Below are 24,297 nucleotides of genomic sequence, written 5' to 3'. Positions count from 1 at the left end.
GTTTAGCTCTTTGTTTCCCACCAATGGTAATTTAGTCATTTTATCACTTCTAAAAAATCTATTTCCTAGGAATTATATGATCAACAGCTTGAAAATCCTTAAGTCCTTTTTATGTCATATTAGGTTAGAGTTCTCATTCAGTGTCAGGAATTATATAGTGGTCCACTCATTTCAAAGTTTTATTTTGAAGGAAAAAAAAAAGTAAAATTAAAAGCAAAAGATGGAAAAATCCCTTTTGCTAGAATCTATGATCATTGAAAAACACACATACTCTCCCATTTCAAGAGGAAAACTTCAGTCCACGAATGTCTGAAAACAACAAGCAGTTCCAGGGTAGAGTTTTCATTGCAGTTGCCCCGGGGATTGCATTCCCAAGCTCATTTTACCTGCTACAACCTAGTTATATGAGCTGAGAGGATCTGTGGCTCAAGTCATTTGGGAGTAGTGTCACGAGGGGAAGTCATGTTTAAAGAGAATCTGGACACTTTTTCTAGTTTTTATCAGGATATTTGGCAGAGTATAGATGCAACTTATCACCAAATAGACCACCAGCAGGTCAAAATTATTTAAAAGATAAAGCTGTTAGTACATAAAATTAGGAAAAATCAAGCTGGAGCCATCTTGATATTCTAATGAGCAGGGCTATCTAATGTTACATGTTAACTCCCAGAAAGCTTTTTCAAAACAGCCAAAACATCACCTTAAGACTCTAATTTGAAAACCTTGTCTTTTGAGATTCTTAGTCTCATATAAAAAAGGAATTTATGTAAGAATATAAATAAGGAAATGATTTCACCTGGTATGTTATCTTTGTATAAGTATTCAAATATCAAATTTCATAAGTAAATTATATACATATGACTTCTGTGCTAGGGATGATTCTTGCAGTGAAGAGATAAGAGTCTAGATTGGTAGCCTGTTTACTTTCTTACACACCTGTTATTGAATTGTGTGTTGAAGTCTTAATCCCCAATATTTAAGAATGTGACCTTATTTGGAGGTAGGGTCTTTACAGAGGTAATAACTATTAAAATGAGGTCATGAGCCGAAACCGGTTTGGCTCAATGGATAGAGTGTCGGCCTGCGGACTGAAGGGTCCCAGGTTCGATTCCGGTCAGGGGCATGTACCTTGGTTGCGGGCATATCCCCAGTAGGAGATGTGCAGAAGGCAGCTGATCGATGTTTCTCTCTCATCGATGTTTCTAACTATCTCTCTCCCTTCCTCTCTGTAAAAAATCAATAAAATATATAGAAAAAAAATAAAAAATAAAATGAGGTCATGAAGGTAGGCTATAACGTAATATTACTGGAATTCTTATAACAAGGGAAAATTTAGAGACATGTATACAGGGAGAATGCCATGTGAATGTGAAGATGGCTATCTGTATGTCCAGGAGTGAAGCCTGAAACAGATCCCTCCCTCGAAGCCTTCAGAAGGAACCAACTCTACCAACACCTTGAGTCCAGACTTCCGGCCTCTGAAACTATGAGACAATAAATTCTGTTGTTTAAATTCCTGTGCCCTGCTAGTGTGGCTCAATGGTTGAGCATCAACCCATGCACCAAGAGGTCATCAGTTCAATTTCTGATCAGGGCCCATTGTGGGTTTGATCCCCAGTAGGAGGCAGCTAATCAATGTTTCTCATTCATGTTTCTATCTCACTTCCTCTCTAAAATCAATAAAAACATATTTTTAAAAATTTCTCTGGTACTTTGTTACAGCAGCCCTAAGCAAACAAATACAACACCACAGAGCTAGAACTTATTTGGATCATTAACCCTACCAGACCGCTGTACCGATTTTTCGGTAATTTCCGAATCTGCCACTATACCGCTGTACCTAATTTTCGGTACTTTGCCTAGCCAGCCGTGGGCAAACTACGGCCCGCGGGCCGGATCCGGCCCGTTTGAAATGAATAAAACTAAAAAAAAAAGACCGTACCCTTTTATGTAATGATGTTTACTTTGAATTTATATTAGTTCCCACAAACACTCCATCCATGCTTTTGTTCCGGCCCTCCGGTCCAGTTTAAGAACCCATTGTGGCCCTCGAGTCAAAAAGTTTGCCCACCCCTGGTAAACCTATTTTCTACAATGTTTCCAAGTTCCATCTTATTCTAACCACTTGTTTGCATGTAACATTTTTCTATATCATGTTGGTTTTTTCTCTTTAATGCTCAGGAGCCCAGGTATAGGGGACATTTAGGTTCAGGGCCTCAGGTCTGGTATGGTTAAGAAGTATACCAGTTAAAGCCCGTGGCTGAAACCACCACATGATCCTTCTTTATTAAGGTAGAGAACAGTTTACTATAGCCTGATAATAAAGAAAACTCATACTCTTGCCCTATCCGGTTTGGCTCAGTGGATAGAACATCGGCTTGTGGACCAAAAGGTCCAGGTTCGATTCTGGCTAAGGGCACATGCCCAGGTTGCAGGCTCCATTCTCAGTAGGGGTTGTGCAAGAGGCAGCCGATCAATGAATGATTCTCATCATTGATGTTTCTATCTCCCCCTTTCCCTTCCTCTCTGAAGTCAATAAAAAGAAAATTTATATATATATATATATATATATATATATATATATATATATATGAAAACTCATACTCTTCAGAAGATCTTTCTCAGAAGGAAAATCTTGGAAGAGCAAAAATCAAAATACTTTATTAGTATATTCTTTTTTATTTTTATTTTTTTAAAAATATATTTTATTGATTTTTTACAGAGAGGAAGGGAGAGGGATAGAGAGTTAGAAACATCCATGAGAGAGAAGCATCAATTCAGCTGCATCCTGCACACTCCCTACTGGGGATGTGCCCACAACCCAGGTACATGCCCTTGACCGGAATCGAACCTGGGACCTTTCAGTCCACAGGCCGACGCTCTATCCATTGAGCCAAACCGCTTTCGGCTATAAATCTCTTTTGAAAGCAGATTCTCTGTAACTAGAAATATTAAAGGCACATGAGCTTAAATAACCTACAAATTAACTTGACATTTCATTCCTTTACATTTTACAGATCCCAATTAGGTATTTGTGACCTTTCAGACTTTCAGAGCTTTCTGTCTGCACTATATAAGCTTTTCTTTCTTATTTTTGGAAGATTTTTAAATTGACTTTTAAAGAGAGAAAAGGAGAAAGAAACATCAATGTGAGAGTGAAACATTGATTAGCTGCTTCCTACACGGCCACCCCCCCGGGGACTGAGCCAAAACCTGGGCATGTGCCCTGACTGGGAATCGAACTGGCAACCTTTTAGTGCATGGAATGATGCCCAACCAACTGAGTCATACTGGCCAGGGCCATAAGCTTTTCTTAATACAAGCATATGGTTAAGTTATGAAGTATTCTTGTGGGCCAATCCAAATATTTTGGATATTAATGCTACCTGAGTCTTTAGTGCTTACATAAAGCTTTCATTCTAATTAAGCTATTGATACTTATAACAATATACTGAAGGACTTTAGTAAAGAAAAGGGGGAATATACTAATCAAATCCTGGAATGAGCTAGGTAAAAACCCAACTGTATGCAAGATCTTTCATATAAATGGCTCCAACTGATTAGAAATAACTTAAAAGTAATGATCATGTACACAAATCTTTCAGAACTGGACAGAGAACAATTCTTTAAAATGCTTCTCAGGGAAAAAATAAGTTTTGAGAAGTAGTTTTGAATCAGAAGCCTTTCATCTTATGAGTCAGTGTCTATAAAAATTTTCACAGGTATCTAAAATTCTACCTTCTTCAAGCCAGGCAGTAGCTTTGTAATAAGCTCATACTTAGGCTTGCCCAAGTACAAGTAAACTTTACAAAGCTAGATGATCTAATAAAATTCCATCTTCCCAAAGCCAAACATATTTTTGGTGCCTATTTAGAAAATAGGGGAAAAATATAGTAGGTGCATACCACCTACTGGGCTCTATCACCCATTCCATCATCCTATTGCAATAAAGGACTATCACTAAGAACCTCCTCTTAATTATTTGCATTCTCAGCATCAAGACAAAAGATGTGAGCAAAAGCTTTTTTTTATGCTGTTATCTCTCTATATAAGTAGCTAGATGTTTCTAACAGTGGTTATATATGTCCCTCCCATATATCTGCTGCCAAGAAAAAGTATGAGGCTAGCCCTGGTAGGTGTGGCTCACTGGCTGAGCGTCGACCTATGAACCAGGAAGTCACTGTTTGATTCCCACTCAGGGCATATGCCTGGGTTGCAGGCTCGATCCCCAGTGTGGGGCATGCAGGAGGTAAGCAATCAATGATTCTCTCTCATTGATATTTCTAACTCTCTCTCCCTCTCCTTCCCTCTCTGAAATCAATACAAATATATATTTTTTAAAAGTTTGGGGCTAGTGAAACTCCTAGCATCAAGTAAAAGTAGTATGTTGTTTCATTGGCTATTCACTATAAATTAAACTATGGCCAAGAAAAATTGTGCTCTGGCCCTAGCCAGTTTGGCTCAGTGGATAGAGCGTCGGCCTGTGGACCAAAGGGTCCCAGGTTCGATTCCGGTCAAGGGCACCTACCTTGGTTGCAAGCTCCTCCCTGGCCTGGGCCCCAGTCGGGGCTCATGCAGGAGACAACTCATTGACATCCATCACATTGATATTTCTCTCCATCTTTCCCTTTCTTTTCCACTGTCCCTAAAAATCAATGGAAAAATATCCTTGGGCGAGGATTAACAAAAAAAAAAAAAGAAAAGAAAAGAAAAAAGAAAAAGAAAAATTGTGCTCTGGATTACATTATGAATTTCGACATCTTGAAACTGTTCCACTGATATTTTTATATCACACAAGGTCATGTTACAGCTTGAATTCCACTGGAGAAGCTGCTAAAGGGGCTATTTGCCAAGAAGTTTCTAGTAAATAATTTTTACAAGTAGGACTCTACTCCTAACTGAACAATTCTTGAACATAAATAGCATTTCTATTAGTAAGTGTGGCAAATTTTTGTGAGCTCTTTATTAATTTAGGACATAATCCATATCCTTTTCACTCAAATTCTTAGAAAAATAATCTTTAGTTATTTATCAAATACATGGAAAACTCAACAGAATCAAAGGGTCCTATGACCAAATATATGTGTGATTTGCAAAAAGTCAGAACCTATATTTTCAAAATGTTTCTTGTGCTCTCTTACAGTTTATAGTTCATAGTACAGCAACACCTCCTTCACAACGACTGGTGATCATATTACCTATTTCAGTCCATGTATCTGAATGAGGGTTATAAACTTCAACTGAATCCAAGGTACCTGGTGCCAAGAAATCATGGCTGGAAGATCGACCTCCAGAAACATACAGAAGCCCATTGACTGCCACAACACACATGCCTGCTCTAGGCACTTTCATTGAGGCAACTTCAACCCACTTTTCCTGGTTAAGAGAAAAAAATAAGTTAGCAGTGTCATAAAATAATAATAGAGAAAACTGTGAAGAAAGCAGATACTATGGTTCTTTTTATGTTTAAATTTCAAACTTACAATCCAGTCACAACAGTATATAGAACATTTTAAAATAAACTTTCAAGTAGATGTAGACAAAGTAGTAATTTTAGAGGAAAATAATTGAAAAGTCTGTGATTAATTATAAATTATTATCAGAAAATAAATCTAGAGACTCTATATAGGCAGGCATTCTGAAAAACTAGTTCTATGGAATACAAGTAGGTAATGTGCGTACACACACACTAACACACACACACATCACAAACCCACAAAGCTCCTAGAACAGTGGTTCTCAACCTTCCTAATGCCGCGACCCTTTAATACAGTTCCTCATGTTGTGGTGACCCCCAATTTCATTGTTACAAATTGAACATAATTAAAGCATAGTGATTAATCACAAAAACAATATGTAATTATATATGTGTTTTCCGATGGTCTTAGGCAACCCCTGTGAAAGGGTCGTTCAACCCCCAAAGGGGCCACCTACAGGTTGAGAACGGCTGTCCTAGAAGATAAGTGCTTATCTACAGTTTACAGAAGGGCTTTAAAAAGTCTTTGAAATGCTAATGAGCCTTATAGATCTCTATGTGAGTGACATAGCAAAAAAACACTTGCCAAATTTATTTAACCATGTAATCCTTTTTGCAAGGACCATCTGGTGGAGTTAGTGACTGCAAAACATATTTCAGAAAAGTAGTATAGATTAGGGGTGGGAAACCTATTTGTATAAGACTACAAACTAAGAATTGTTTCCACATTAAAAAGTTATTAAAAAACAAACAAAAATAAGCCAGGCTGGTATGGCTCAGTGGATTGAGCGTCATCCCATGGACCAAGAGGTCCCAGGTTCAATTCCAGGTCAGGGCTCATGCCCAGGTTGTGGGCTCAATCTCCAACAGGGGGCATGCAGGAGACAGCCAATCGATGTGTCTCTCTCATCAATGTTTCTATCTCTTTCTCATTCTTCCTTCCTCTCTAAAAATCAATACATTGGGACGGCCCTGGTGAGGTTGAAACGGATAATAAAGACCAATATAAACTGATGAACAAAAATAGATGCAGAGGCAGAGCAGCATTGAACAGACTGTCAAACTACAGTGGGAAGCCTGGGGAGGGTTTGGGGGGCGGTTAAGAGATCAACCGAAGGACTTATATGCATGCATATAAGAATAACAAATGGACACAAGACACTGGGGGGTAGGGGAGGCCAGGGGAATGTCAAGGGGGGGAAAAAGGAGTCATATGCAATACTCTTTGTAATACTTTAAGAAATAAAAATTATTTTTTTAAAAAAAGAATATTAAATTGCCACCAGGCCCTGCCAGAGACAAATGAAAATGAAAAATAAAAAAATAAATAAATAAAAAATAAAAATCAATACAAACATATAAGAAACAAACAAAAATACCCCTATCCAGTTTGGCTCAGTGGATACAGTGTCGGCCTGTGGAACAAAGGGTCCCAGGTTCGATTCTGGTCAAGGGCATGTACCTCAGTTACAGGTTCCTCTCCAGCCTGGGCCCTGGTGAGGGCATGTGCAGGATGCAACCAATTGATGTGTATCTCTCACATCGATATTTCTCTCTGTCTTTCCCTCTCTTCCACTCTCTTAAAATCAATGGAAAAATATCCTCCGGTGAGGATTAAAAAAATAAGTAAATAAATAAATATAAAAATGCCAAAAGAAGAGATTGTGGCCCTTGAACAAAAAGTTTGCTAACTCCTGGTATACGTTATTTCCTGAAGAAATTTCAATAAGCTGCTATAGCCAAAATGAGTTATAAATCCCTACTTCAGAGAAAATTCTATACCCAGAAAATAGAAAAGTTAATAAAGGTCCTGGGAAATAATCAAGAGAGAAATGAGCAAGTAGCCAGGTATAAAGGATCCCGGGAATAAAGTAAATGATGAACAAAGTTTATAAAATCATGAAAAGTGAACAATGATTATTCCCCAATGCTAGAAAGTGAAATAAAAAAATTATTGATTGATTTGAGAGAGATAGGAAGGGAGGCATAGAGGGAGAGAGAGAGGGGGAAATATCAATTTATTGTTCCACTTATTTATGCACTCATTGGTTGATTCTTGTATGTGCCCTGACAGGGGATTGACCCCTCAACCTTGGTGTATCAGGACTACATTCTAACCAACTGAGCTACCAGGTCAAGTTTAGTCCCTGAGGACAGGGACTTAATGAGCATCACATCCCAGTATCCAGTATAGCTGCAGCACATTATAGAAAGTCAATGTGTGTTTGCTGATTTGAACTTAAATGAACCCAGCAAGTCCTCCGAAACTGAAGAATCAATTTAAAGGTTATTTGATTATCTGAAATTATAGAACATATCACAAAGTTGGCATAGCTAAAAAAAATATTTTAAAAGACAGATATATTCACAAAAATATCTATAGCTGATTAATATAAACTAGGATGTTGGGGTTATGTTTATCATTAGGGGATATAGTCAATAATATTATAATAACTCTGTATGGTATCAAATGGGTACTAGACTTATTGTGGTAATTACTTCGTAAGGTATATAAATGGCTAATCACTATGTTGTACATACCAGAAAGTAATATATTGTGTCAACTATAATTGAAAAATAAAATTTAAAAGCCCCAGATATAAATATTTCCAAGGTTCTAAAGGAAAGCATAAACATTGTGATGGGAGAAGTGGAAAACAAAACAAACAAATAAGCAAACAAAAAACCTTCTAGAGCTAAAAAATACAGTATCTGAAATGAAAAATTCCCTATAGTGGCTTAGACACTACAAATTAGAAGTTTAGATATGCAGAAGTTTAATGAACTTAAAGACACAGCAATAGAAACTATCCAAACTGAAGCACAGAGAACAAAGTTTCAATTATGCAGGGTAAATAAGTTCTAGAGAGATAATGTTCAGCATGGTGACTATAGTTAATAATATTATACTCTATACTTGAAATTTGCTAAGAAAGCAGGTCTTATGTGCTCTCACCACACTCAAAAAAAGGAACAGGAAACTATGTGAGGTGATGGATATATTAATTAGCCTTATTGTGATAATCATTTTATAATGTCAACTAAAGGCCTGGTGCACGAATTCATGCACAGATGGGGTCCCTTGGCCTGGCCTGTGATCGGGGATGCAAGCTAACCTACTGGTTGGAGTGTCTGCCCCCTGGTGGTCAGTGCACATCATATGACTGGTTGAGCGGTCAACGGATCGGTCCGACACTTAGCATATTACACTTTTATTATATAGGATGTATATCAAAATGTCACACTGTACACCTTAATATATGCAACTTTTATATGTCAGTTATATCTCAATAAAGCTGGAAAATAAAAACAAACTGAAGAACAAAGAGAAAAGAAGATGGAAAAAAATTTAAGACCCTCAGTGACCTGTGGGATAATATCAAGTGATCTTACATGCCTATTATTGAAGTCCCAGTAAGAGAGCAAGAAAATATTTGAAGAAATATGGCTGACAACATTGATGGAAGCTATAATCCCAAAGATTCGAGAATTTCAATGAATTCCAAGTATGTTAAACACAAAACTCCAATAGGAAACACATAATCAAGTTACTGGAAACCCATGATAAAGAGAAAATCTTAAAAGCTGCCAAAGAAAAAAAGACACATTACATACAGGGAAAACGGGGTAAGAATGACAACTGACTTCCCGTCAGAAACAAAGCAAGAAGATAAACATCTTAAGGTAAGGAAAAAAACACTCAACAACCTATAATTCTATATTCAGCAAAATATCTTTAGAAGTGAAGGTGGAAAAAAGAAACTTCAGAAAATGGAAGTTAAGCTAAGCTAAGAGAATCATTGCCAGCAGAGCAACACTGAAAGAAATACTTTTAAAAGTTCTTTAGGCTAAGAGAAAATGATATGAGATACAAACTGAGCTCTGCAGAAAAGAATAAATAAAACTAGAAATGGTAAATATATCCATAGTTATCGAAGACTTTCTCATTAAAAATGTATTTCAAATATAATTTATTGTTTAAGTAACTGTAACAATAAATACAGAAATAAAATAGCACAAAGGATTAGAGTTGGGCATGAAAGTAAGTTTTTGTAAGTTTTTTACATTGAAAATGAAGTAGTATAATATTATTTGAAGTTAAATTTGATACACTGAAATATATATGTATATAATGTAAATTTATATAATAAATAATGTAAGCCCTAAATCTCTTAGAAAAAAGGTGAAGAGATATGGTTAATTGCAAAATAAAAGAAACAATCAACTTAAAGATAGAAAAGGGGGGAAAGGATAAAGAAATGGATTATACAAATAAAAAAACAACAAAATAAAAGTCTAAAAACCATCCATATCTGTAATGATGTTACATATAAATAGTAAAAACTCTAAAGACTCCATTTGAAAGTCAGGCATTGCCAAACTGCATAAAAAACATAGACCACAACTATATGTTATCCTACAAGAGATGCAGTTTGTAAAGACATAGATTTAAAGTAGAAGGGAAAAAAAAAGATATACCATGCAAATACTAATCAAAACACAACTTGGCTACATTAATGGTTGCATTAATGTCAGACAGAGTAGACTTCAGAACAAAGGTTATTACAGAGGTAAAGAAAAACACTTCATACTATGAAAGGATCAATTAATCAAGAAGACATAATAATCTCAATGTGTGGAGACTTAATAACAAACATTCAGAGATGTAAAGGAAAAACAGACAAATCCATAATGATAGGTGGAGATTTCGACACTTCTCTCTTAGTAATTTACAAAACAATGAGACAAGTTGGACATACTTGAACAACACTAATCAACTTGATTTAACTGACATTTATACACTCAACAACAGCAGAAAACAAATTATTTTCAGGTGCACATGAAATATTTACCACCACAAAGTATGCTCTTTGATCACAATGAAATTAAATTAGAAATCGCTGACACAAAGATATCTGGAAACCCCCCAAATATTTGGAAATTAAATAACAGATTTCTAACAACTCATTGGTCAAAGAAGGAATTACCAGGACAATTAGAAGATATTTTGAGATAAATGCTAATTAAAACAAAACATATCAAAATGTGCGGGGTGTAGTTAAAGAAGTGCTTGAAAACAATTTATAGCTTTAAAGTTTTACATTATAGGAAAAAAAAGGTCTGAAAGTCAATCAGATAAGCCTCCACTTTAAGATCCTAGAAAAAGAAGAGCAAATTAAACCCAAAACAAATAGAAGGGGGAAAAAAATAGGAACAGAAATAAATGAAATAGAAAGTGGACAATAAGTAGAAAAAAAATCAATGACACCAATATTTACTTCTTTTGAAAAGAGAAGAAAACCTCAATGATCAACATCATGAATGATAGAATGTACATCACTACAGATCTTTTTTTGTTGTTAATCCACACCCGAGGCTATTTTTCCACTGATTGGGGGGGGGGGGGGGGAGAGGGTGGAGGGTGGGTGAGGGGGAGAAGACAGAGAGAGAGAAACATTGATATGAGAGAGACACATCGATTGGTTGCCTTCCACACTAGCTCCAACCAGGGCCAGGGATTGAGCCTGAAGCTGAGGTACGTGCCCTTGACCATAATTGAACCTGGGGCCCTTCAGTCTGCAGGCTCTATCCACTGAGCCAAACTGGCTAGAGTATTACAGATCTTAAAGACATTAAAAGAATAACAGGTTACTAAATATTTGAAATCATCCAACCTACCTCTTCAAAGGAATATTTTTCTACAGTATGAAGAGCATCTTGAGTCTCATTCCACCCTCCAATAGAATATATGCAGTCATTGAGTGCAGCCACCCCAAGATATGCTCTTCTGGTTGCCATTGGAGGAAGTGGAGACCAACGCTTGGAAAGTGGATCATAAACTTCAAAAGAACGAAGTTCTATTCCTTCATTGCTGATGCCCCCAATTACATAAATTAAACCTGGAAATGGAATATTTTTGCTCAGATGCTATAGAAAATAGGACACAATAATTAGCAAAAGTTGTGATTTCAGTTTGTTATATTTAATGTAGGGCTATACCAATTTTTTTTTAACAGAAAATTGACATCTGTCTAGTTTATTACAGCTCACATTTAAGCATGTTACAAAGAGTTAGGGGTATGAATTTACAGTGTAATTAAATTTTCAACGAGCCTAATGATGCTATAAGAAAATAAATGTCAGACAAGGATTTCCCATCTTATTGTCTGCTTAATGGTCTCAAGTTCCATATGCTACCAAGTATAGGTAACAAAGGAAAGGGAAAGGGACTTTTTCCCCCCTAAAAAATATTATGCATTTAAACCTGGCAGGCATGGCTCAGTGGTTGAACAATGACTTTAAGAACCAGGAGGTCATGATTTGATTCTCAGTCAGGGCACATGCCTGGGTTGCTAGCTCAATCCCCCAGTAGGGGATGTGCAGGAGGCTGACCAATGATTCTCTTTCATCATTGATGTTTCTGTCGCTTTCTCTCTTCATCTCTAAAATCAATAAAAATATATATATATTTTTAAAAATATTATGCACTTAAACTGTGAAAGCCTACCTGTTGCTCAGATGGACATAAAATAGATAATTGAATTTAAATTATAATATTTATATGGCTAGATTAAAATACCAGATTAATCACTAGAGTATAATAGAATATAATTCACAGAAAGTTCATTTTTAAATTTGATCGAAACTAATGGTTCTGTCAATTTATAATTATTTCTGAGTACCCAGTGTGTTTCCCACACTCTAAAGTGAGGAGCTATAGGTTATAACTCCTCACTTTAATGGTATTTTAAGAAATGTGAGCTATATGTTAATAAACTTGGGTTCTAGCTCCAGCTATCTAGTAACCAGCTATGAAAAGAGATAACTCACAGCCTTCCTAATCTTCAGCTTCCTCATTTATAAATAAAGGGGTTGAAATAGATAATCTCCAAGATGCCTGACTCTATGATTTTTAGATGGGAAGATAAAAATAATAAATATAAAACAACTAGAGAACATTATATTAATATAGTTTGCACCATGTAATTTGTACATTTAAATGCTAGTTGAAATCTGAGAAATGCTAGTTGAAATCTTCACAAAGCAGGAAGAACTTGAGCTGGGAACAAAGTAGGCTGAGTTGTCATATAACAATGGGCAGACTATTTCCTACTCTGCAGATACATATAAATTTGCTCTCTAACTCTGGACAGAGAATCAGGTTTTATTTGACAGAACTACCTATCTCTCAGGGTATAATAGACAATTAAAATAATTTCCGTACACCATTTTAATATTCAGTGCAACATTTTTCAAATCTATTGTAGCATTATATTCTACGTGGCCTGAATCACAACGTACCCTATTAAAAAACACACTGAAGAAGCCTATAAGAGAATGTGAAGATTGTTTTTTATATTCTCTCCTTACTTAGAAATACTTGCTAAGGCCTGAATGGGAGACAAAATAACAATAAAGAATGACATTTAATTTAGTTTATTTTTTAATCCTCATCCGAGGATATTTTTTCCATTGATTTCTAGAGAGTGGAAGGGAAGAGAGAGAGAAACTGATGTGAGAGAGACACATCTATTGGTTGCCTCCCGTATACACCCCTATTGGGGCTGGGGAATCTGCAACCAAAGTATGTGCCCTTGGGAGATTTAGTAATGCTAATGGTCTAGATTAACCATAATACAAACAGGAATCGAACCTGAGACCCTTCGGCACATAGGCCAACACTCTAATCACTGAGCCAAACCAGCCACGACAAGAATGACATTTTATTTTTATTTAAAAAAATATATTTTTATTGATTTGAGAGAGGAAGGGAGGAGGAGAGAGAGAGAAATAGAAACAATGATGAGAGAGAATCATTGATCTGATGCCTCCTGCACACTCTCTACCCGGGGACCGAGCCCACAACCTAGGCATGTGCCCTTGACTGGAATTGAGCCTGGAACCCTTCAGTCCACAGGCCGATGCTCTATCCACTGAGCCGAACGGGCTAGGGCAAGAATTATATTTTAAATGCTTATTTTGCTAGTCAGGTGTTTTTGCCTATCTGTAATTTTAAATTCTAACTTTGTTTATTTTGTAGAAAAATATATTATTTGACAATACAGAAATAAAGAAATAAGAAGTTAAAAAGATATGAGGTTAAAAGCAGAACTTCCATATTGTTAATGTTAAATACTTAATAAACATTAATAGACATAAATATACTTTTGTGTAAATAAAAGCCTCAGGCTCAGTTTTTATAAATATACTAGAGGCCCAATGCATGAAATTCGTGCACTCGGCAGGGGGGTCCCTCAGCCTAGCCTGTGCCATCTCAGTCCGGGAGCCCCACAATCAATCGCCCCAAAGAAGTAGGCCCCGCCCACCCACCACAGCCTGCCGGTTGTTGACCTGGGCCTCCCTCTTTGGGGCGATCGTGGAGCCCCCCGATTGATTGATCGCCCCACCAGCCGGTGGCCTGGGCCTCCCTCTGCAGGGTGATCATGGGGCCATGGCCAGGCCCCCAACCAATTGTATTGCACCCGCCTTAGCTGGCCTGGCGCCAGTGGGTGTCATAGCGTGGTTGTCCAGAAGGTCGTCCGGACAGTTGTTCTGCTATTCAGTCGTTCGGTCGATTTGCATATTACACTTTTATTATTATAGATATTTTCAAGAAAAACATTTTATAAAGCAATCAATCACCTTGCATTTCACAACAGCCAAAGTAGTAGCGTGACATAGCCATGTTGCCAACTACTTCCCATTTATTTTCATCAGGATCAAATCGTTCAATGGTGTTCCCTATCTCAGCTCCAACCCATCCACCTATAACCAAACAGAAAAATGTTATGTCTGGGATAAAGGAATCTTATTTATCAAAAACACCTTAGAAAACATCTAACCTGACAACTTCATATTATGGATGATTATCACATGGAATAGAGGGGTTATTTGTCCAAGATCCCATGAAAAGTTAGAATTTGACTGTGAGTAGAACTCAGATCTTTTAACTCTCTGCCTATTTTCAACTAGGAATTTAAAATAAAACAAAACAGTCCGCCCAGTGTGGTTCAGTGGTTGAGCGTAGGCCTCCTGGTTCACGGTTCAATTCCAGGTCAGGACACATGTGCAGATTGTAGGCTCAATTCCCAGTAGGGGGTATGCAGGAGGCAGCAGATTGGTGATGCTTCTCTCTCATCGATGTTTCTATCTCTCTATCCCACTCTCTTCCTCTCTTTAAAATCAATAAAATATAGCTCAGCTGCCATGGCTCAGGGGTTGAGTGCCAACCTATGAACCAGGTCATGGTTCAATTCTAGCCAGGGTATATGCCTGGCTTGCAAGCTTGATCCTGTGTGGGGTGTGCAGGAAGCAGCCAATCAATGATTCTCATTATTGCTGTTTCTATCTCTCTCCCTCTTCCTTCCTCTCTGAAATCAATAAAAATATATTTTAAAAATAAATAAAATAAAAATGTACTTAAAAATAAATAAAATAAACCTAAAACTTCAACATATTGCATAGGAAATTTGGTATTTTGCAAAACTATCTTTTGAAACAACTTCTGCATATTTAGCCTGCTTATACTAGTCATGCAGTTTAACTATCAGCTAAAGAGTTTCATTGGATATCTCATCTATATTTTATCTCCATCTCTTTCTAAGAACTCCACATTTTACAATATCCCCCAAGTAATAGTATTTTGAGAAGAATAATTTATAAAGCTGAAAGGAAAATGTTTCTTATGGGAGGGAAGGAAAATTTCTAAGTAATCAGAATCTAAGAATTTAAATAACATTAGATATCCTTAAATTGAACAGCATAATTACCCAAAGCATAGATAGCCCCATAACACACACACACTCCCAAGCCACAGCGGGGGTGATTCATTGAAGCTACAGTTGTCCACTGTTTAGTAACTGGATCATAGCATTCAGTACAATCAAAAATCATTGAATCTTTTTCACCTATGTTAAATAAAAGAGACACATATCAGGAGACTTAGTAATGCTAATAGTCTAGAACCATAACACAATATTTAGCAGCATTTCATGTTGTCAGAAATTCAACTATTATGTCTGATTTTATACTATTTATTAAAATTCATTTGCCCAGCAAGTGTTATTTTGAAATCATAGCACTATCATTTAGTAAAGTCCATTTAATGTAGTAATGGCACAATTTTCCTATTATCTATTTCTAATTCTATCACCCAAACCAGTGGTCGGCAAACTCATTAGTCAACAGAGCCAAATATCAACAGTAAAACGATTGAAATTTCTTTTGAGAGCCAAATTTTTTAAACTTAAACTATATAGGTAGGTACATTGTTATTAACTTAATTAGGGTACTCCTAAGCTGGCCTTTGCTAAAAACATCCTCAATCTGAGGGGTCGACCTCAGCGAACGTACCCCCACTTCTTCTAATGCCACTTCTTCAAAATAGACTCGCCCAGGCTGAAAACCGACTTTGCGCATGGGCCACAAAGTTTCAATCACACTGTACGTGCGCACCCGCACGTGGTATTTTGTGGAAGAGCCACACTCAAGGGGCGAAAGAGCCGCATGTGGCTCTCGAGCCGCGGTTTGCCGACCACTGACCCAAACAATCCACACAATTTGCATTTTGACAATTGTAAAATTTGAGTTTTACTAGTAATGTAATTCTTATCTAGCAACAAACAGAAAATAGTGTGGTGAAGGCCTGGGGACAGGTGGGGACAGGTGTGGGGTCAATGGGGACAAAAGGGGGCCATCTATAATACTTTCAACAATAAAGATAAATTTTAAAAAACCCACACAAAACGCTGAGTTGTATATATGAATTTGATACCTGTAGTCACTTTGTCTAAAAATATGAAAAAATTAAGTGGAAATTAATGGAATTTATTGGAAAATGGGTAAAACTACAGTTTAACCATGATTTAAGCTGTGGAGAGAAGTCCCATAGCACACATACAATTAAATAACAACATAAAAGAAGATACCAATCATATATATATATATATATATATATACACACACACAACACACATAGTGTAATACATATGTAATGTAAGTATATAATGTGTATACAGGTCCATATCTTTATCTATCTTTATCTTTATATCTATCTATATATATATATATATATATATATATATATATATATATATATAATACATCTTAGGAGCATAAAAAAAAGATATTACTTAAAATAGAATTTAAAAATATACTATACCTAGGAGTAAATCTAATCAAAGCTTGTATAAGACCTTGACGGTTAAAATTTATTAACTTTAGATAAAATTTTAAATTAAGGAGTATCTAAATCAGGGGTCCTCAAACTACAGCCCGCGGGCCACATGCAAATACAAATATTGTATTTGTTCCCGTTTTGTTTTTTTACTTCAAAATAAGATATATGCAGTGTGCATAGAAATTTGTTCATCGTTTTTTTTTTAAACTATAGTCCGGCCCTCCAAAGGTCTGAGGGACGGTGAACTGGCCCCCTGTTTAAAAAGTTTGAGGACCCCTGATCTAAATAAATGAGATGTATCATCTTCATGACATAGAAGAGTCAATGTAAAGATGATTATTGCCCTAGCCAGTTTGGCTCAGTGCATAGAGTGTCAGCCCATGGACTGAAGGGTCCTGGGTTTGATTCTGGTCAAGGGCATCTACATTGGTTGCAGGCTTGATCCCCGGCCCTAGACAGGGCTCATGTGGGAGGCAACCATTGATGTGTCTCTCTCACATCGATATTTCTCTCTCTCTGTCTCTCCCTCTCCTTTCCACTCTCTCTAAAAATGAATGAAAAAATGTCCTCAGGTGAGGATTAACAACAAAAAATTACATATATATACCATTATCCCCAAACTGGTTTATAGATATAATATAATCCCAATTTTTAAAAAAATCTTTTTTTGTTACATTTAACACAACATAAAATTTACTATCTTAACCATTTTTAAGTTTACAGTTCAGTGATGTTAAACACATTCACATGTTGTGTAGCCATGACAACCATAACCCTTTTCATCTTATCAAACTGAAACACTATACGTATTAAACAAAAACTCCTCATTTTTACCTCTCCCAGCCTCTGGCAATCACCATTATACTTGGATTTAAGATTTTGACTATTCTGAGTACCTCACATAAGTGGAATCATACAGTATTATTAAAAAAATGATTCTAAAATTTATATGGGAAGTACAAAGGATCTAGAATAGGCAAGCACTCCCAGAAATTAAGGAGAAACTATCCTATCAGATAAGCTCATTAGATTTAAATAGAGCTATAGTAATTAAGATAGAGATAGACAAATAGACCAATGGAACAGAAAAGAAATCTAGAAACAGATCTATGCATATATGATTACTAGGCATTAGACAGTTTGTACTGCAGAGCAGTGAAGAAAGAAAAGTTTTATTATGCTAGGATAATTGGTTATATCTATATAGGGGGGATAAAGGAAACTGGTTCTCTACTCACACTATCCTTAAAAACTCAATTCCAGGTAGATTATAGACATGAATGTACATGGAAAAACTATAAAATTTTAGAAAGCAGTAAAGATATGTATCCTCATGACTTTGGAGTAGGGAAGGATTTCTTTAAAAAGGTAAAAGAAACACTAACCATAAAGGGGAAAAATAATAGAGTTGGCTACATTAAAATTAAAAACATTTGTTTATCAAAAGACACTATAAAAAGTCCTGGCTGGTGTGGCTCAAGTTGGTTGGAGCCTCAACCCAGGTACTGAAAGGTTGCTGGTTTGATTTCCGGTCAGAGCACATTACCTAGGTTGTGGGTTTGATCGTTGGCAGGGGCAAGAAACGGAGGCAGTCAATTGATGTTTCTCTCATACATAGATGTTTCTCTCTCTCCCTTCCCCTCTAAAGTCAGTGAAAACATACCTTTGGGAGAAGAGTAAAAAATAAAAAAAGATACCATATAAGTGAACGGTGAAGCAGCATAGGAAAGATATTTGCAGCACATTTAACTGTATGAGGGCCTAGAATCCTGAATGTATACAAAACTCCTACTGTGCAGAAGTTAACATAGCAGGTCTGAGACTGCCTATCTTTAGAAAGGCTTGCTTTGCAAGTGTAGACCCTTGGTTGGAGTCTGGGAATATGGCTAGTAAACAGTTCCCTACACTGATATAAAAATTTCCCTAAATGCCCTACCCGGTTTGGCTCAGTGGATAGAGCGTCGGCCTGTGGACTAAAGAGTCCTGGGTTCGATTCCAGTTAAGGGCACATGCCCAGGTTGCGGGCTCAATCCCCAGTAGTGGGTGTGCAGGAGGCATCAGATCAATGATTCTCTCTCATCATTGATGTTTCTATCTCTCCCTCTCCTTCCTCTCTAAAATAAATAAAATTAAAAAAATAAATTTCCCTAAATGATAAGAGAAGTTTTTTGCAGAGATGAAAATGTTTTGGAATGAGTAGTGATGGTAGCGCTACTTTGTGAATATACTAAAAACCACTGAACTATATACTCTAAATGGTGAATTTGATGGTATGTGAATTATATCTTAATTTTTTAAAACAGTATTTAGAGCCTTGTTGAATGTGGTTCAGTTGCTGGAGCATATATTTCACAATAATAGTTTCAGAAAACACAATGATTTCAATCAAGAAATATATCCAAATATCTAGTTGACTTGGTTTTTGTATGTCCCACTATCTGGATAACTTGATTAATTAAAAATGATTTGTAATGAAGCTTTCAGAATTTAAAAATTTTTTAATGATAAATATCAACCTAAGTTTTGGTGCCACATTGTATGAACAACTTTTCTTTAAAAAATTTTTTTTAGCTGAAACCGGTTTGGCTCGGTGGACGGAGCGTCGGCCTGCGGACTGAAGGGTCCCAGGTTCGATTCCGGTCAAGGGCATGTACCTTGGTTGCGGGCACGTCCCCAGTGGGAGGTGTGCAGGAGGCAGCTGATTGATGTTTCTCTCATCTCATTGATGTTTCTAACTCTCTGTCCCTCTCCCTTTCTCTCTGTAAAAAATCAATAAAATATATTTAAAAAAAAATTTTTTTTTAATTGATTTCAGAGAAGGAAGAAAGAGAGATAGAAACATCAATGACGAGAGAAAAATCATTGATCAGCTGCCTCCTGCATGCCCCACACTGGGGATTGAGCCCGCAACCTGGGCATGTGCCCTTGACCAGAATCGAACCCAGGACCCTTTAGTCCACAGGCCAACACTCTATACACTGAGCCAAACCGGCTAGGGCAGTGATGGCGAACCTTTTGAGCTCGGCGTGTCAGCATTTTGAAAAACCCTAACTTAACTCTGGTGCCGTGTTACATATAGAAGTTTTTTGATATTTGCAACCATAGTAAAACAAAGATTTATATTTTGATACTTATTTTATATATTTAAATGCCATTTAACAAAGAAAAAGCAACCAAAAAAGTGAGTTCGCGTGTCACCTCTGACACGAGTGTCATAGGTTCGCCATCACTGGGCTAGGGCTCATCATTGATGTTTTTCTCTCTCTCTCTCTCTCTGAAATCAATAAAATATGTATTTTAAAAAGCAATTAAAAAACAGTGCTCAGCCAGTGTGGCTCAGTGGTTGAGTGTTGAACTATGAACCAGGAGGTTATGGCTCGATTCCTGGTCAAGGCACATGCCCGAGTTGTGGGCTTGATCCCCAGTGTGGGTTGTGCAGGAGGCAGCCAATCGATGATTCTCTCTCCTCAGTGATGTTTCTATCTCTCTTTCTTCCTCTCTGAAATCAATACAAATATATTTAAAACAACAACAATAACAACAACAACAACAAAAAAAAACCCACACAACATCAAACTTAAGTATTCTGCCTTATAATAAATTATAGTATCCCTCTGGTCTGAAATATTCAATATCTTGTGTTTTCTTTTAATTTCTTTCACTCATTTATTCAATAAATATTTATTAAGCACAATGTAGCTATGTATACCCCATAGCCTCACAACATATGTAAAGCATATAAGAATTTAGCTATAAGCCAACTTATAGCTAAAGATTAATAAGGGAAATAAGACATTCTCATCATTACCTCCAATAGCATAGACCATCCCTCCCAGAACTGCTACTCCCAGCCCACATCGAGCTTGGTGAAGTGAAGATACAGTGGTCCAATACTGGCTAAAGGTGTCAAAACGTTCTACACAGCTGAGGGCTCTGCTATCACTCCAACGACCACCCTGCAACCGAGTATATCCACCTGAACAAAGGAAGGAAAGAAGGACCATAGCAAATCCCTTACCGCTAAATACGGAAATGGTAATAAGGAGAAAAATCTAACCATCTACATCTAGACATTCAGTGTAACTATTTTATAGCAAAGAATAAATGCTTTAGAGCTTGCCATATATTTAAATGTGCCAAGTCCTGAAAGATTATGGCTTAAATAAAGTGAATTAACCACAATGTTGTACTACCTGGTCTTAGTTATATAGAACATTAGATAAAACATAAATCTAGCCCTTGCTGGTGCTGCTCAGTGGTTAGAGTGTTGGCCCGCAGACCAAAGACTCTCGGGTTCCATTCCTGGTCAAGGGCATGCACCCAGGTTGCAGGTTTGATCTCCAGCCCTGGTTCGGGGCGGGGGGGGGTGTGTGTGTGTGTGTGTGTGGGAGGCAATCAATCCATGTGTCTCTCTCACATTGATGCTCTCTCTCTCTCTCTCCCTGACTCCCTTCCACTGTCTCTAAAAAAATCAACAGGGAAAAAATATCCTCGGGTGAGGATTAACAACAACAAAAAAACCAAAACCCAAAAAAACAAAAAACATAATCTAGGAGCTGGTTATCTGTCTAGTTAAAAAGTTTCTGCCCTGGGCAGTGGGGCTCAGTTGGTTGAGCTTCATTCTGTGCACCAAAAGGTCACGGTCTGATTCTCAGTCAAGGCACATGCCCACGTTTTGCTCCATCCCTGGTCAGGATGCATGCAGGAAGCAGGGGATCAATGTTTCTCTTCCTCTCTCTCTCTCTCTCTCTCTCTCTCTCTCTCTCTCTCTCTCCCCCCACCCCTTACCCTTCCTCTCCCTCTCCCTCTCATCTCTCTCTCTCTCTCTCTCTCTCTCTCTCGCTTTGGAAAAAAAAAAAAGGAAAAGAAATCAATAAAAACATATTTTTTAAAAAGTTCCATTATGATCTCTATTAGTGTCTCTTTCAAATAAAAATTGTGAATTGAGCCCTGCTGGTGTGGCTCAGTTGATTGAGTGTCATCCCATGCAGCAAGAGGTTGCTGGTTCGATTCCTGATCAAGGCACACACTGTAGTTGTGGGCTCAAACCTCATTAGGGGGTGTACAGGAGGCAGCAGATCGCTTTCTCTCTCTCCCTCTCCCTTCCTCTCTGTCTAAAAAAATTAATAGAAACATATTAAAAAAAAATAGCAAGTTGAAATTCACGTTTGACTGCACATCTCATTAAAAAAGTTTAGCATGCACTAAAAAATTACATACTTATACATTATAGCATATATAAAATCTATATATATAAAAGCCTAGCGACAGTTACAACCAAACAACCAAACGACCGGTCACTATGATGTGCACTATGATGTGACCACCAGGGGGCAGACGCTCAAAGCAGGAGCTGCCCCCTGGTGGTCAATGCGCTCCCACAGCCAACCTCCCGCGGCCAACCAATCTCCCACGGTCCCTCCCCCCGGGTGGCCAGGTGGTCAGTGCACTCCCACAGCCAACCTCCCACAGTCCCACCGCTCACCCTGACCAGCCAACTTCCCAAAGTTCCTCTCCTCGCCCCCGTGCACAAATTGGTGCACCGGGCCTCTAGTTATAGTTACATACATATAAATTATACAGAAAATATTTATATATAAATTATATTATCTATATAAATCTAGGCGATCTGTCAATATGTATATATATATCAAATACTGATATGGTTTAATGTTTTTTAAAATAAAAAGAAAGAGAGGCTTTAATATGTTCATCTGATATGCCTATGGATTATCCTGCACACCCACACTTTGGAGACCATTGGTTCTTATCATCCCTAATGACCATCTATGACACTGAGAATAGTTAATATTTTTGAGGTTCATTTTTCTTCCAGCAATGCAACACAAAGATTAAAATCAGATACTTTTAGCCGAACCGGTTTGGCTCAGTGGATAGAGCGTCGGCCTGTGGACTCAAGGGTCCCGGGTTCGATTCCGGTCAAGGGCATGTACCCTGGTTGCGGGCACATCCCCAATGGGGGGCGTGCAGGAGGCAGCTGATCAATGTTTCTCTCTCATCGATGTTTCTAACTCTCTATCCCTCTCCCTTCTTCTCTGTAAAAAATCAATAAAATATATTAAAAAAATAAAATAAAATAAAATCAGATACTTTTAAAGCAAATTTTCAACTTTTAAAGTAATATTTCTGTAGTCAGTTATTGACAATAATTGAGTAATCTAAGAACCAAATATTCAGATCACAGAATAATGTCAAATGAGTAGCTATTTAATTTTTAGATGTGTTCACTGTATTCTATAACTACAATTTATAAATCTGTAGTCTGCATGTAAAATTAAATATGTCTATTTGACACACCTGAATATTCTGACATGTATAATAACAATAAAATATTAAAAGATTTTGATCCTGAAAAAAAGATAACCTCTATCAACTATGGTATATTGTAAAATTGTACATCTAAAACCTATATAATTTTATTAACCAATGTCACTCCAATAAATACAATGTAAAAAGAGAAAGATAAATAAATAAATGCTCTCACCTACTGCATACAGATACTTTCTTGCTTTCTTCCGAGGTCGAACCTTAGACGTCTGCAGAAAACTACAAAACTTGTTCTCTTTGGGAGATTTGCACACCTCACAGTACTCTTTCAAAAGTGTTTGCAATGCAACACGAAGATTAAAATCAGATACTCCTAAAGTAATGTTTAAAAAGATAATGCTTAATCAACTTTTAAATACTGAAAAGATATGCTTACATAAAAATAATTGACAATCAAAAAATAAAAAACTCATCATCAAACAATGGTGTGATTTAACCACACCATTTCCTATAATACCAAATATTATTTTTCTCATTGCTACTAAAAAATGTACTTTCCTTAAATCAAAGATTATTTTTTAAAATATATTTTTATTGATTTTAAAGAGGAAGTTTGAGGGAGAGAGAGAGAGAGAGAGAAACATCAATGATGACAGAGAAACACTGATCAGCGGCCTCCTGCATGCCCCCCACTGGGGATCAAGCCTATAATCGGGAATCAAACCGTGACCTCATAGGTTGACACTCAACCAGAGTCACGCTGGCTGGGCCAAAGATTGTTTTTAAAAATATGCTTCATGGCCCTGACCAGGTAGCTCAGTTGGTTAGAGTGTTGCCTGATATGCCAAGGTTGCAGGTTCTATCCCAGGTCAGGGCACATATAAGGATCAACCAATGAATGCATAAATAAGTAGAACAACAAATCAATGTTTCTTTTTCTTTTTAATATGTTTTTTATTGATTGTTAGAGAGAGAGAGAGGAAGGGAAAGGGAGCAAAACATCAACATGAGAGAAAAACATTCGTTGGTTGCCTCCCGAAAACATCCTTACTGGGTATCGAACCTGCAACCTGGACATGTGCCCTGAACAGAAATTGAACCGGCAACCTTTTAAACAAAACCCTGTAAGAATGATGCTCAACCAACTGAGCCACAATGGCTAGGGCACAAATTGATGTTTCTCTCTCTTTCTAAAATCAATAAGTACATATTTTTTAAAAAAATGCTTCAGCCCAACTCGTGTTGCTCAATGGTTATGCGTCGACTTATAAACCAGGAGGTCACAGTTGGATTCCTGGTCAGGGCACATGTTGTGGGCTCACCCCCCAGTAGGGGGTGTGCAGGAGGCAGCCAA

General features: G+C 37.2%; 1 protein-coding gene across 8 annotated transcripts in view; it reads right to left on the bottom strand.

The window, feature by feature from the left end:
* Positions 1-4,939: 4,939 nt before the first annotated feature.
* The window catches only part of IPP (intracisternal A particle-promoted polypeptide), a 28,862-nt gene continuing 9,504 nt past the window's right edge, over positions 4,940-24,297 (bottom strand). For 6 of the 8 annotated variants that reach the window (XM_014463810.2, XM_023761917.1, XM_023761920.1 and 3 more), the window contains 6 exons: positions 23,161-23,316; positions 20,464-20,631; positions 15,247-15,384; positions 14,120-14,242; positions 11,156-11,376; positions 4,940-5,376 (listed from right to left, as the gene is read on the bottom strand). In XM_014463810.2, coding sequence (XP_014319296.1) covers positions 5,152-5,376; positions 11,156-11,376; positions 14,120-14,242; positions 15,247-15,384; positions 20,464-20,631; positions 23,161-23,316 — 1,031 coding nt within the window. In that variant the 3' untranslated portion in view covers positions 4,940-5,151. The remainder of the gene's footprint in view (positions 5,377-11,155; positions 11,377-14,119; positions 14,243-15,246; positions 15,385-20,463; positions 20,632-23,160; positions 23,317-24,297) is intronic. The other 2 variants (XM_023761918.1, XM_023761919.1) reach the window with 2 other exon arrangements.

This window comes from Myotis lucifugus, unplaced genomic scaffold (assembly GCF_000147115.1).
Source record: "Myotis lucifugus unplaced genomic scaffold, Myoluc2.0 scaffold_222, whole genome shotgun sequence".
In the NCBI taxonomy this organism is placed as follows: domain Eukaryota; kingdom Metazoa; phylum Chordata; class Mammalia; order Chiroptera; family Vespertilionidae; genus Myotis; species Myotis lucifugus.
Note: the sequence above shows the minus strand (reverse complement) of the source record. Positions and strands in the feature narration are given on the sequence as shown.